The sequence below is a fragment of the Nanorana parkeri genome, unplaced genomic scaffold (assembly GCF_000935625.1).
Source record: "Nanorana parkeri isolate BGI_ZX_2015 unplaced genomic scaffold, ASM93562v1 scaffold291, whole genome shotgun sequence".
Lineage (NCBI taxonomy): Eukaryota > Metazoa > Chordata > Amphibia > Anura > Dicroglossidae > Nanorana > Nanorana parkeri.
This window is the reverse complement of record NW_017306559.1, coordinates 370,446-385,090: the sequence shown is the minus strand read 5'-3', so window position 1 is coordinate 385,090 and position 14,645 is coordinate 370,446. Positions and strand designations below refer to the sequence as shown.

Here is a 14,645-nt window from a genome sequence, read left to right as displayed (position 1 = left end):
TTTAAAGTTAGGCTTTTTTTTCAAAAAGGGCAAAAAAAAAAAAAAAAAAAAAAGTACAATGCAAGCACAATAAAAGTCTTCGGATTGTAGTCTAGAGTTCCAAATTCCTCATTGCTGTATTCCTATAATCAGAGGTGTACACAGATCCGGATTATAAATGACAGAAAGCCCGATGAATAGAATATGGCACCCCCAACAATGCGCACAGGTTTACTGAGCTGGACGTTCCATCTTTGGTGAGTTACTCCTGAGAAGTGCTGGAGGGGGGGGGTATGGTGCCATTTCTTACTGCAACCCTGGAAATGATCATGTGATTACAGTAAATTAAAGATTTGAACAATTGTACTAGAACGACCCATCTCAATACATACTAAACAGAAGCAGATGTGCAGGAACTCAGCACAGGGATCTCACCAATACAGTGCCAAGTGCTAGACGAAAAGGGTAACGTTGCAGCATCTACCAAACCTTAAAATTAGGGATGCACGGATACTTTTCAGATACCAGTGCCGATTATTGGCATTTTCATGAACTACCAGGGTTGCAGCGGGTTGCAGCTGGGACCTGGCTCTGGTCCTCCACCACTGTCCTGAAATCATTAGTCTGCATTGTTTTAGAAAAACTGTCACATGACACTAAACAGAAATGTATCAGTACTCGTATCTGTGAGTACTTGGGCAAGTATCAGTACTCGTACTCGCAAAACTGGTATCGGTGCATCCCTTATATATGTTTATAAAAACAAAATCATAAATTATAACTAGGGCTGTTACTGATTAAAAATCTCCTGTCCGATTAATCGATTTGTTTTTTTTAATCGATTCATTTTCATTAATTATAACGCACATACAGTTTCAACTACTTTTAGCTGATCTGCTTGCATTGCAACTCTGCATTAGTCAGTGGTAAATGTGGTATACACAATAAACATATACACTTTACAATAAATTGAGGGGAATTTATCAAAACCGGAGCAGACAAAATCTGGAGCCGCTGTGCATGGCAACCAATCAGCATCACCTTTCATTTTCAAAGCTTAACTGAACAAACTGAAGAGAGAAGCTGATTGGTTGCCATGGCAACTGCTCCAGATTTTTTCGCTCCAGACTGTACAACTTGCAGTCTCTGCCATAGTAAATTACATCCCACTAAAGAAAGAATTAGGGTGATCAAAATACCCAAACACACTAGCCCAAGTGGCCCCGGCTAACGAAGGGAAGGGGGAGGAGTCCGGTGACGTCACTGGACTCCTCCCCCTTTCCTTCGTTAGCCGACAGAGCCACTTGGGGAAGGGGGGAGGAGTCAGGTGACGTCGATGTCGGTGGCGTCACCGGATCTCCGACGGAACTCCCGGAAGACCGGAAAGCCGGCGGAGAGGTGAGTACTGATCAAAAGAATTTTGATCGATCAAAAAAATTCACGATTAAATCGAGGGATTAATCGTTAATTTCCGCAGCCCTACTTATAACAGAGCTGTACAAATCCCAGGAGCTCCGTGTGCTCCTTACAAATGACAGCTGCCTCCTAACTTTTTGAGTTTTCCCCTAGTCTAGTCCTGGAGCTGGAAAAGTATCTGTACTTGTACTTGTACCGAGTCCGGTTCTTGGTATCGGTGCATCCCTAGTAAAAATATCACTTTTTGGGTGAACTGACCCTTTATTTTTTGCACATGTAAGGTCTATGCAGATTAAAAAATATATTTAAAAAATCAATCAATAAAAGTGTATCTAAAGCCGAAACATTTATATTCATGTTGGATAGAGTACGGGAGGATTAAACTTCTGTCAGTGAGATTTCCCTTTATTTCCCGAAGGCTTACACAGAAAGTGAGAGAATATTTTTCCAATGGGAGGGAAATCCCCTCGTAGGAAGTGGTCACAGCAGGAACACTTGTCTCTATTGGAAGATTTCCCCTGTTTGTGTTCAGGTGGGAACCTTACATTTTGGTTTTAAACTCGCTTTCATTCCCGGTGATATTGGTGAGAATTAGAGCTAGAACAGTGGTTCTATCCCCTCACCACCCAATCTAGGGGAAAAAAGTTTTGATTTAGTTACACAATAACTTTTATTATAAAGGGAAATTTCCCCGTTCAGTCCTTTTTAAAAACACCAAGTATAGGAAAATACCTGTTGATCCTGCTATAAATCCACTGAGCTCCTAACTTCATGGGGTGGGCTAACAACACAGTGCTTCTGCTGCACAGAAATCCCAGGCAATGAAGTGTAGGGGCTTGGCAGGGGCTGTGCCCGAGTTTGCCCCAGCCCATCCCAATCAGTTGCTGCTGAGGTATTCCCAACCCCCCACCTACACATCACAAAGGGGTGGGGGATATCCCTGTCACAAGTGACTGGGTCAGATGGGGGGGAGGGGGGTTCAGTGACAGTTTTGCACAGGCTTGGGAGAACTTGGTTTGCTCTAAGCCCCTGCACATTACTAGGAGATTGGTGTCCCTCCGAATTAAGGTATACAGTTAAAAAGTTTTTAGAGAGATAAAACATGTGGAAATGTGTATGTTTTGGAGAGATGTACCCAGATTACTTTTGGCTAGAGCAGGGAGGAGTTAAAACCCATAGGGGGTACACGGTCAGCAGTAAAAACTTGACAGAGGCTCTAATCCTTCCCATTCCACCCAAAACTAACAAAAGAAAAAGGTTTTTGCTATACATACACTGACTGAAATATCATTACTGACCAGACCGACCCTTTTTAAAAGATGGCAACTTGTTACTCTTTCACAGATGATAGGTGGAATCTTAGTGGTTGCTATAGGCAACAGACTTTTTAGGAATCATTATAACTTTGATTATTGTGTCAGTGTCCCATCTCTCAGCACATCCAGCGAGCACCCTTCAGATTCCAGCTGGCCTCGTGTTCCCCATGAATTCAGTGTGAGTTCATTTCAAAGTTCCGCTGCTGCCGTCATCATAATCATTCAGAAAGTTTCTTATAAAGTTCCCAAATATGGATATTTGATTATAGATGATTGCCGTCCGTGTCCTTGATTGTGATTGCGGGTGTAGGGCCAATGCGAGTCCAAATAAAGCCTCTCTCAGGGCGGGAGGGGAGAGTAGGGAACGGCGACGAGCGAGATTTGAAGTACTCAGAGGGGGCATGACAGACAAAGTCTAAACAATCCATTTTGCGCGGGAGGTCTTCATCCGGTCCTAGAGGAGCCAAAAGAAACCAATAATCACACGCTACAAACCAAAACATGACAGAGCACTACCAAGGGGACATGGTGACAGACATTTTATATTAGGGATGCACCGATACCAGTATTGGTATCGGTGCCGATACCGAGTATTTGGGCGAGTACTCGTACTTGTCCAAATGCTCCGATACCTTTCCCGATACTGGAACTTCCGGTCAGAGGAAGATTTCCTCTGATCGGCAGTGCTGCGAGGAAACATGGAGTCGGGAAGCTGGCTCCATGCTGTTTGGCCGGCTTAATGCTGATTGGCCGGGAAGCCCAGTCAATCAGTGTTGAGCCGGGCAAACAAATCTGATAATATGGCGACACGACCCCCACCCTGCAGGCACCTCATTCCCCTCACATAGATCCTTAGCAGCATTCATTAACGTGCCAGTCCCTCGTGCCAGAGATCTGTCGTCTCCTATGTGCACAGCGCCCACGTGATCGGCCCCCAGCCTGCTACTGCACATGATTTCTGAATGAGAGCGCTGGGCAGTTTGCGCATGCGCAGTAGCAGGCTGAGGGCCAATCACATGGGTGCTGTGCACACAGGAGACTCCAGATCCAGGAGAGCTTGGAGAGCGGTGTCTGCTCAGCTGGCCGAGGGACTGGTACGGTAATGACTGCTGCTAAGGATCGATGTGAGGGGAATGAGGTGTCTTCAGGGTGGGGTCGTGTCCCCATATTGTCAGATCTGTTTGGCCAGCCTCGATGCTGATGGGCTCGGAAGCCGTCTTACCTGCCAATCAGCGGCCAGCCGGTCCAAACAGAATGGAGTTGGCTTCCCGGGCAATTAAGAAGCCTTTCTGGCTTCCTGATTGCCTGGGAAGCTGGCTCTATGCTACCGGAAGTACCGATATCAGTATCGAAATATAAACATCAGTACTCATACTCGATACCGGAAAACTGGTATTGGTGCATCACTAGCTTATATCACCCAATACTATGCAAGCATTCTGTATATAATTATCAACAAGGTAGTTAAACCATCCATGAGCTGTAGAGAAGTGATAATTCTCTCTCCGGAAAGATCTGTTTTCTTAATGTCTGCCTAGATGTTCGTTCATGGATGGTTTCAGCTCACTTTGTTGATGTTGAGCGTAGAACTCTCCTTCAATCTCTGCTGCTGCTGTAGGATTCCGCTGGCTCCACACTGTGACCAGCATTTTTTTTAACAGGAGAACTATGGGGTCAGTGTTTTTCCCCATAGTTCTCCTTAGGGTAACGGGAGGACACAAACTAGCGTCCTCCCGTTACCCTAAGCTCAGTATACCGCGAGCTACAGCTCGCGTTATACCGAGACGCCGCAGCCGGAGCGGATCCCGACATCGATGTCGAGATCCGCCCAGCTGCGTGAGTGACAGCTGGCTCTGCCTATCTAGAGGCAGAGCCAGCTGTACCCGCCCCCTCCCCCGTCCGATCCGCCAGTCAGCGCTGGTGGATCGGAGCGGGAGGGGGGAATCCAGCCCCTCCCCTGTCACGGTAGACAGCCGTGACAGAATCGAGAGGTGAGCGAACGCCGGTATCTGTTTGCTCACCTCCCGATCTACTGAGCCGACCTGTGACAGTCTCATTGTCACAGGTCGGCTAGAACTATGAGGTGAGTGAAAAGCACTCACCTCATAGTTCTCCGTTAATGGGCCCCGAATGGCAGGCCGTGATATGTAGCAACCCCACACCCTTCTACGCACCTGTCCTGGCACCAACTTCCACAACCTCAAGCAAATCTAGGCTGTGTGATAGAGTGACTGTTTTCTATAAGCCGTGCCACTTCTCTGTCCCTGCGCCCACACTCCACCTTCCCCACAGTCACATTCACTTAACGAAATCCATTAACCACTCCGCAAATGGTCAAACAACTCTTTCAGAGAAACCTCCGTATACTGCTGTGTGTGCGTGCTGGGTCCTAGGCTGACCTTTCATGATACTGCACTGTCCATTCTCACTCGGAATACAGTAGTCTCTGGGCAGCCAGTCTCTCACTGCTGGGTTGTGTAAAGAGAAGGAGAGAACACAAGCTGTCACTTAAGAGACTGGCTGGCCGGAGTCTACTGCATTCCTAGTGAGAACGGACAATGTAACATCGAGAGGACACAAGACACTGCGGCAGCCCAGCTGCTCAATGGTACACGGAGGTTTTTCGGAAACCTAATGTCAAGGCAAAACAAAGACAATCATATGCAGTACATCTTTGGGGGTAACTTTGGGTAATGTCCGGCCATACACTTACATATGGACATGTCTTGAGAAATCTGCAGCTGGCTGTTTCTCTTTGATATATTTGACACTGTCTGGATGGATTCAGCAGATGAAGGATTGTTATACACACCTATGATGTAAGTAGCTGGATCGAAGTGATCTTTGGGACTGGCAAGGGTAGGGATGAGCCAAGTCAGAGCCGCACTCTTCTCACAGTACTGGTCCTGAATGAAGCCTCGGATCTGAGCATAGTACATTTGTCCATCTTCCTCGTCAATGACAGACACCACGTCGCCGATCTGATAGTACAGCCCCTGCAACAAGTCACATCCTGTGAAGTATTGTCTCATTCAATACTACTTGTGCAAATTAAAAGCATAGAGCATCGAAGGGTTGGAACCCCTCAGGTTTTTATGGCTGTGTGTCCTTACTATCTGTCCTGGTGACCACTGCCACTGGGAATAAAAGTGAGGCCTTTTTGTTTTTTTTTAGTTATCACCACAACAGGAATAGCGGGAAATTGTCCAATAGGGTCACTTCTTCCAGGGACAACTGTCTAGAGCAGATCCGCCCCCTATTTGGATTCACATCACTTTGGAGAGATATACTCTTACTTCCTGTTGTGTTTACCAGACAGGAAGTCAATGCAAATGTCTAGGATGGGACACTGGTGCAGGAAAAAAAAAAAAGAACTGCATACTTTTGAGGACTACAGTGTCTCTTTCCTGGAGACCAGTCACTGCTGCTTTATCCCCTTTATGCTGAGTGACCAGTCCACTAACCTACCCTTAGTAATTCAGATCTATTGGGCTTCTGACACAACAACACTAATTTCTATGGGCATTCCCAGTAAAGCTAATATGCTGTTTATTATTTGCTCATATCTGCTATGGTGTCCATTATCTGCCCATAACAGCCGGCTTACATGATACCCACAATCCTCCCAAAAAGTGAATCAATACGGGGCGATGGCAAAGTCATACTCTTTTCCATTAACCCCTCTAGAGTACAGGCCTGAGATTTGCTCCCCTGGAACATCTCATGGTGTACTAGTAAGCATACCTAGAATTGTGGCACTCTGGCTAGTGCCAGTTTTACAGGGTTGTGACATCACTGCCAGCAGTCCCGTTCTCCACGCTGGCGTGATTCAAACGAGAATTATGACACTAAGCATAACAGAAACGTATAGATCAGTAAGGGATCAGTAAGGGATCATGGCACATAGAATAATCATTTATTTTTTATAAATGTTATTTGTATAGTGTATTTATGTATTTGATATAAGACCTGTTTTATCTATCTATCTCTATGTATATACCTACACACGCACGCACACGCTTTTCTTGAGACTTTTTGTCTATCCTGTGGAAATAAATGATTATTTAAAAAAAGCATTTTTTACATTATTACACCCAGTGGGTGCGGCAGATCTTAAGGTGTGTTTTTGCTTTGCCTGGAGTCAGCTTTAAATTCCCTGGGTGATATTTATCAATTCTGTTGCACAGCAAGGCAATGCTATGTTGGAGTACTGGAATAGATTAGGAAAAAGATTTACTATAAGGTTGCAGCTTGCTCCCTCTGCTGCTTTATAGTAGCATTGCGACAGAATGAAAACTTGTCCCCGACCACTTCTTAAAAGGAGAACTATGAAGCGAGTGATTTTCTCTCAACCTCATAGTTCAAGCCGATGTGTGACAATGAAACTGTCACACGTCGGCTCAATAGATCGGGAAGTGAGAGAACACATACCGTCGCTCGCTTCTCAATCCTGTGCCCAGCAGAGAGCCGTGACTGTCACTCACGGCTCCCTGCAGGGAGGGGGGAATCCCTGTCTGATCCTCTAACGCTGACTGGAGGAACGGACGGGGGAGAGGGCGGGTACAGCTGGCTCTGCCTCTAGATAGGCAGAGCCAGCTGTCACTGACGCAGCTGGGCGGATCTCAACAGTAATGTCGGGATCCATCCCAGCTGCGGCGGTCTCAGTATAGCTCGCGGTATACTGAGCTTTGGGTCACACTATACTGAGCTTTGGGTCTCCCGTGACCCTGAGAACTATAGGGAAAAACACTGACCACATAGTTCTCCTTTAATTGTCATTTTCAGTGACTAATCTGTCCCCAATGAAGCCCAGGATTCCAGACCAGCGGATCACAAATAAGTCTGATTTGCGTCCAATTGTGTCACAAATCTACTTGACAAATGTCCCCACTGTGTGTAAACATAATAACATAAAAGCATATTTCAAGCAATCAGTATATACAGAAACATACCTTATGGAATAAGGATTCTGAGGTCACTATGGTGGACACTGATTCCGGTGCCTTAATAGGCTAAACAAATGAAAACATTATATGTTAAATAGTGTAGATTTAACTTATAGAAGCCCAAAGTACAAATATGAAATATGTGAGCAGCAGTTGCTGACCTCCTTCTCAAATTGCTGGGTTCCTGGCTTGTGATAATACATGCCGCAGTAAATATATCATTTTATAAGGCTGCAAAGTGAGGCTGGCAACACTTTGTAGATGTCATTTTATTGAAAATTCGGGAAAGGTCTTGAAAGCTCCCACTTCCTGCTCTTTACAATACCGGATTATTTATCTGAATTTATCAGAACACTGCTAATGGCACATTGGGGCATTGTCACAGATTATAGACAGCATTATCTGTACTCCAACAGAGTGGATCTGAAAAGTACATGGGGGATTTTTTTTCTTTTTTTATTACATTGAGCAAAATAATTTGGCTATTCATATTTATTTAAAAAAAAAAAATCATGAGATATTGTTTATCATTCAGACGTGTGGTTGTCATTTAAAGCAGAAGTAAAGTGCAAATTCTAAAAGATTAAGGACGGGCAGCTTTGTTTTTGTCAAACACACACAAACTGGTGTCTTCCCGCCACCAAGAGCACAGTATACCGCGAGCTACAGCTCGCGGTAAACTGAGACGCCGCAGCCGGAACGGATCCCGACAATTCTGTCTGGATCCACCCAGCTGCGTGATTGACAGCTGGCTCTCCCCTCCCCGTCCGTTCCGCCAGTCAGCGCTGGAGGATCGGACAGGGGAGAGGGGGGAATCCCTGCAGGGAGCCGAGAGTGACAGTCACGGCTCTCTTCAGTGATAGATCGAGAAGTGAGCGAGCGACACTATGTGTTCGCTCACTTCCCAATCTACTGAACCGACCTGTGACAGTCTCATTGTCACAGGTCGGCTCAGATTATGAGGCTGAGTGAAAATCACTCGCCTCATAATTCTCCTTTAATATTCATAGGCGGATGAGCGTGTAGCTATCTACTTGTCATTGATTTGAATGATACTCCTGACGGTGGTATTCTGAAAACCAGGGAGGTGAAAAAAGACTGAGACGTGATTTTTTTGTACATCGCTGGCTTACATTAGTTGTCACTTTCCTGTGCAGATTAGTCGGCAGTAGGAATAGATATACACGTACGGGGTAGATAGCACAGGTTTTGTGGACATGTATAATCTGTGACTATGCTGTGCGAACATTGCTGCAGCATTTTTTTTTTTACCCACTTAACTTCTGCTTTATAGCGACTGTATCAATTCAATAAAAATAAAGTGTACCCTGCAAAAAAGTGACAGATAAGGTGAGAATAGAACAAAAGGTTAATTGACTGCTGTCTAAATTGTCCTTTGTATGTATGTAACCTTAGATTGTAAGCTCCTTGAGGGCAGAGACTGATGTGAATGTGCAACTATGTAAGGCGCTGTGTAAATGGTCTATATGAAATAACAGTAATACATAAATAAGTCTCTAAAAAAAAAAAAAAGGAGACTATGAAGGGCTACACTCACGTGGAGTGTTAAAGAAGTGTTGTCAGAAAATGCATCAAAGAAAAATGTAAAAGAATTCTGACATTTTTATTTTAGCAACACTGTCGCTGTGAGGAAATCTCGGTTTATATATCTTTTAAATGACATTCATAGTTTGATCACGCCAGGATTGTGACACGTCAACAAAAACCAGGAAAGATCGGCTTACATTTTTCAGCTTAAAAATATGTCGCCTTCCTTTGCCTTTGGTGGAAACCTTCTTTTCTACAGCTGGAGCCGACTTATACTTTGTATTCCTCAGACGGGCAGATCTTCTGTGGATTTCCTGCTTGGACTAATAGAAGGAGGGGGGGGGGGGCATTAGTATTTCATACAGTAAATGCTACAACTATCTGGGAATTGTATAAAAAGTTTTGTAGTTAAAGAGAAAACCCAGAGGTTTTTTGTCTTATATGCAAAGCATTTTGAGCTTTCTAAAACAAGGATCCCATTCTAAAAACAGTATGCTAGATGCAAAGCATGATCTTCCTACCGTAGTTACTGATATAGTAGTAATATTATATCTGTCAGGGCAATGCAGAACTATGGAGCATTAGTAGTAACTACAGCAATCCAACAATCGTATTTATGAGAAGAAAAAAAAAAAAGGCACACCTGCTTAGTGCTGCCCCCATTACTCTGTTGGGAGGTTGAGGCACTGGCAAAGCTAGTTCCGCTCTGAGAAGTATTGGAGCTGCTTGCACCAGTGTAATTGCTGCCCCCACCAGTGGCCTTGCCAGTGCAGTTATTGCATAGGATTTCCCCCTGATTTCCTTTCTTCCACATGGAAGAGGAGTTGGTTTTGCACATAGTGCATGTTGGCTTCAGTCCAAGAGGCATCTATGGAAAACATCAAAATTATTAGTGGAAATTAAAAAAAATGTACACACACACACCTACCTACAGGCTAATGCAGCATGATGAAGTAAGGGGGTGGGACTTGGAAAGGGATATTTTTCTTGCAAAGGCTGTACCTAACAAAACTGAGGAGAAGGGATGAAGTATTTTAGTATACTGGCTACACTGAGGCAAATGGAGAGAATATATAAAAGGACGACTTCACTAAAAGTCAAGTAGTCCTTTAATAGTATCTTGAGGCCTCATTCACACAAGAATTCTCACACACTGTCATGCAAGCTACATCCAAAGGTGGCCATCTGCCTCTAACCACAGGTAAAAGCCGCATATGCGGTTACATCTGATTACAGGCAGACAACTGTAGACCTGTAATTGCTTTGTACAGTCTGTGCATAACCACTTGTTATTCCTGCCGCAAGAATCCACAGCCAGACTTTAGAGCAGCGGTCTCAAGGTACCGGCCCGCGAGCCAATACTATGTAGCCTGCAGCCAGGTACACGGTCACGGACCGCATAACTGACTTGCGGGAGCAGCTACATGGTCTGCATCTCTATCGGATACAGACCACACAGCTGCTCCTTCCGGCACTGAGAAAGAAAGGATGGATTAGTGATGTCTGCAGCAGACCTCACTAATCACCACTAGAGCACCCGGGATCTATTTATATGTACAGGGGGTAGTATTTTTTCATGTGTGTGGGGGAGTGTATTATTTTATATGTGCAGGAGTAGGTTGTTTTTTATGTGTACGGGGGGTGTTGTGTATTATTTTATATGTGCAGGGGTAGGTTTTTTTTTATGTGTAGGGGGGTTTATTATTTTATGTGTATGGGGGAAGTGTATTAGGCTACATTCACACCTGTATCTTTAGGTGCACTTAGGAATTCCTGCATCAGGAATCATATTACATACCATTATATGTGGTGTGCAGGCATTTACATGCAGTGGCTATCACCTGATCATTACCTTGAACAGGTGACAGCTGCCACTTGTAAACACCAGATTAGGCATTCCTGCTGCAGAAAAACGCAAGTTCCTGACGCAGGAATCCCTGATCGTACCTAAACTTCAGATATGAATAGGACCTTATTGTGTGTGTATTGGGGTCCATAGTACCAAACCGGATATAGTTACATTTTATTTTGATGTACAGAATTTGGCAAGCCGGCCACCATGGGAGAAGTGCCCCCCCCAATTCAATTGAGTTTGAGACCCCTGCCTTAAAGCATCATGTGAATGAGTCCTAACAGTATGCATACTCAGCCAGAAATGCATGTTTTGTGCATTCTCTAACTCAGCCTTTCTCAACGAGGGAGCCTTAAAAATGTTTGCACAGTGTCATGCATTTCCATGGTCTAGGTGAGCCAGCCACGAGTACCGTGGAAATGCATTACGTTAATCCAGGGTGGGCTGCATTCAGGACCTCCTCCAGCATTCAGAAGAGGGAAGAAATGTGACTCTACCCAGAGCTCGTCCACCCTCTACCCTGCTGCAGCAGCCATGCTGTGGTGAAGATAATGATGTGAAGGGGGGACTGAGATGTAAAGAACACCACTTTTTCTTCTTTGTGCTGTTTTTTGCGTGGAGTGCCCCTTAAAATCCATACCAGACACCTATCTAGGATTAGGGTCTGGTATAGATTTTGAGCTGGAACTGCACATCATTGTGTCTACATTTTCTACAGTTTACACTGGGGTGCCTCGAGATTTTACATACTTCTAAAGGGTTCCACGACTGATAAGAGGGTGAGAAATGCTGCTGTAACTACCCCAACTGTGACAAGAAGATGACAATAATCCAAACAGTACAGAGCAGAGTCTTGTGGGTGCACTGAAAAATGATACTCACTTTTATACATTAAAAGGCCCCTCATCTACCAGTCACCTGTAAGAGATGAAAATGATGCATAATAATACAAACCAACCATTTCATCACACCAACTTGAAGGCAACTTTAAAGTCAGCCATTTTAACTTCAGCTCTTCTCACTCTATGAACTAGAGCAGTACTCACACTTCAACAATCGGCTAATGATTTATGAGATCAAAATTATATGTAACTATTGTTTTATAACAAAGTCGACATTGCACTAATATATAGAAAAACCTCAGGTCTCAGTGGTGGAATGATGAGTCCCAGCATGCTTCACAGAAGAAGCACAGGTCCCAGCATACCCTGGGGTGGAATGCTGAGTCCCAGCATGCATTACAGAGGAAGCACTGGTCACAGCATACCCTGGGGTGGAATGATGAGACCCAGCATGCTTCACAGAAGAAGCACAGGTCACAGCATACCCTGGAGTGGAATGATGAGACCCAGCATGCTTTACAGAGGAAGCACAGGTCACAGCATACCCTGGGGTGGAATGCTGAGACCCAGCATGCTTTACAGAGGAAGCACAGGTCACAGCATACCCTGGGGTGGAATGATGAGACCCAGCAAGCTTTACAGAGGAAGCACAGGTCACAGCATACCCTGGGGTGGAATGATGAGACCCAGCATGCTTTACAGAGGAAGCACAGGTCCCGGCATACCCTGGGTTGGAATGGGGAGTCCCAGCATGCCTTCTAGAACAGGGCCCAGTATAACCTAGTGCAGAATGAGAATCCCTGCAGGCCTTGCAAAACAAAGGTCTCAGCATACCCTGGGGTAGAATGAAGAGTCCCAGCATGCCTTACAGAGGTAGAACAGGTCTCAGCATACCCTGGTATGGAATGATGAGTCAAAGCATGCTTTGGAAAGCACAGGTCTCAGCATACCCTGGGGTGGGATGATAAGGGCAGGGCTATCACACACTAGGATTCATAGGTAGATGGCAGCATGGTGATGTCACCTATCGCAGCACCTCTACTTCTCGTATATATACAAAGTCAGATGATGCCGAGCTGTAATCTATATAATGTCAGCGCGCACACACCTCTGTCACCCAGCCTCCTCCAATCCAAGCTCTCCCGCTCCTCTTATGTAAACATAACACGACCCGACTGACGGAACACACACATTCACTTCCGGGTCACGGCGTTTTTCTGTTCCTCATTCGCCAGCCGGGGCGTGACGTCGAAGAACCGCAGCCAATCAGCACGGGGGTGCGCGTTCTGTTATTTTTCTGCGACCCGCCGCTTTTCTAATGATGTCAAATAAGTTTGTTTTCATAGTTCTGGTTGTTGGCGGGGGTTGCTGCTTTGCTTGTAGTAGCCATTGATCATTGATCCCGCCTTCTGAGTTGCCAGACTGGTCTACACTGAGAAAATGTCTAATAATAAAATAGTCAAAATATTTGTCAAAACAACCAGAAGGACATTCCTTGCCTCCATTCATTATACCAGTAGACCTTGCCAGGATTTTATAAAATGTCATATTTATCTAGCAGTGTGTGTGTGTGGTCACATAGCTGCAGTTATTGTGTGCATGTACACATATTTGGGCTCAGACTTAAGCCTGTGACACACTGCATGCGAAGTAGTGTGGAGCGATGGTGCGTGGACCTTGTGCAGTGCGTCATTTAATTTTCCCTCCGGCACATCAGCTTGCGACAACTCATAACTGAGCGTTCCAAGATGAAAAATGTAATCTTCAGCCACTTGGCTCGCTCGTATAAAGCCACGCATCAAGATGCGAAGTCCAGTTGGTTGTAACACGTAAGCCGATTGGCTGAAGATGCACCCTTTCATCTTGGCCACGCCCAGCTCACACACTAAATGTGAACGTCCATGCTTCACACATTTGCTTTGCTCGGCATAGCTCCGCATAGGGATGTCCCGATACCGGTACTAGCATCGGTTTCGGGACCGATACAGGGCATTTTGACAAGTACCTGTACTTGTCAAAATGTCCAGATACATAGCGCCGGAGCTTGCGCTATGGGTTTTTTTTTCTTACCTCGCTGAGCGTTGCATCACTGCTGCTCCAGTGGGCGGCACTCCAGGTGGGGTTCTAATTTAGGGGGCCGGCGACCCCCTAGAGGACCCCACTCGGAGCGCCACCCACCGGAGCAGTAGTGACGCAACGCTCCTCTTCAGTTCAGTGCCGGAGAGCAGTGGCGAGTCAGCGTTGGTCCGGTGTAGGCGGAGCTCCAGGTGCGATCTTAATTTAGCTGGCCAGCACCACTGGCACCATGTACTATGTACTACATATAGAATGCACTGCAACAATAGATTTACAATTATCCAATGCTAACATGAATAGGTTAAATGATCCCTAGTACATAATAGTACATAACATGTAGTTGTACTACGGATCATTTAACCCATTCATGTTAGCAGTGCAGAATTGTAAATCTTTTTCGAATACGGAAATTTCGTATTTCCTGCCTGTATTGTAATGCAACCTTCAGCAGCAGAACAGAAAACCTCTGATTGGTCAACCAAACAGTCATTTTTTTTAATACGAAATTCCGTTAACAGATTTCGTATACAAATTTCGGATAAAAAAAAAATCTTGTCATGTTGTTCAACCTCAGTCACAGGGGTAATGTTATTAGTTCCCGTTTCAACGAAATTCAGATCCGAAATTCGTTAACGGAATTTCGTATTTCAGATACATTCGGAAACTGCAA

General features: G+C 45.0%; 1 protein-coding gene across 2 annotated transcripts; it reads right to left on the bottom strand.

The window, feature by feature from the left end:
- Window positions 1-2,917: 2,917 nt before the first annotated feature.
- GATAD1 (GATA zinc finger domain containing 1) lies at window positions 2,918-13,090 on the bottom strand. Of its 2 annotated transcripts, XM_018557586.1 has the most exons (7): window positions 13,008-13,088; window positions 11,940-11,975; window positions 9,849-10,073; window positions 9,403-9,528; window positions 7,664-7,723; window positions 5,524-5,707; window positions 2,918-3,165 (listed from the first exon to the last, which is right to left on the bottom strand). In XM_018557586.1, exons 3-7 carry the CDS (start codon window positions 10,071-10,073, stop codon window positions 2,975-2,977), a joined length of 786 nt encoding a protein of 261 aa, XP_018413088.1. In that variant the 5' UTR covers window positions 11,940-11,975; window positions 13,008-13,088; the 3' UTR covers window positions 2,918-2,974. The 2 variants fall into 2 exon arrangements, with proteins under 2 accessions (XP_018413088.1, XP_018413091.1); XM_018557589.1 differs by lacking the exon at window positions 11,940-11,975 and having other exon boundaries at window positions 9,849-10,075; window positions 13,023-13,090.
- Between the last annotated feature and the right edge of the window lie 1,555 nt (window positions 13,091-14,645).

Coding starts and splice junctions, on each gene's coding strand:
- GATAD1 (XM_018557589.1), bottom strand. CDS start 10,073: ATGCCTCTTGGACTGAAGCCAACATGCACTATGTGCAAAACCAACTCC. Junction 5,708..7,663: donor CAGAATCCTTATTCCATAAG/GTATGTTTCTGT, acceptor GACTTGTTGCAG/GGGCTGTACTATCAGATCGG. Junction 3,166..5,523: donor TCCAGCTACTTACATCATAG/GTGTGTATAACA, acceptor TGGCTCCTCTAG/GACCGGATGAAGACCTCCCG.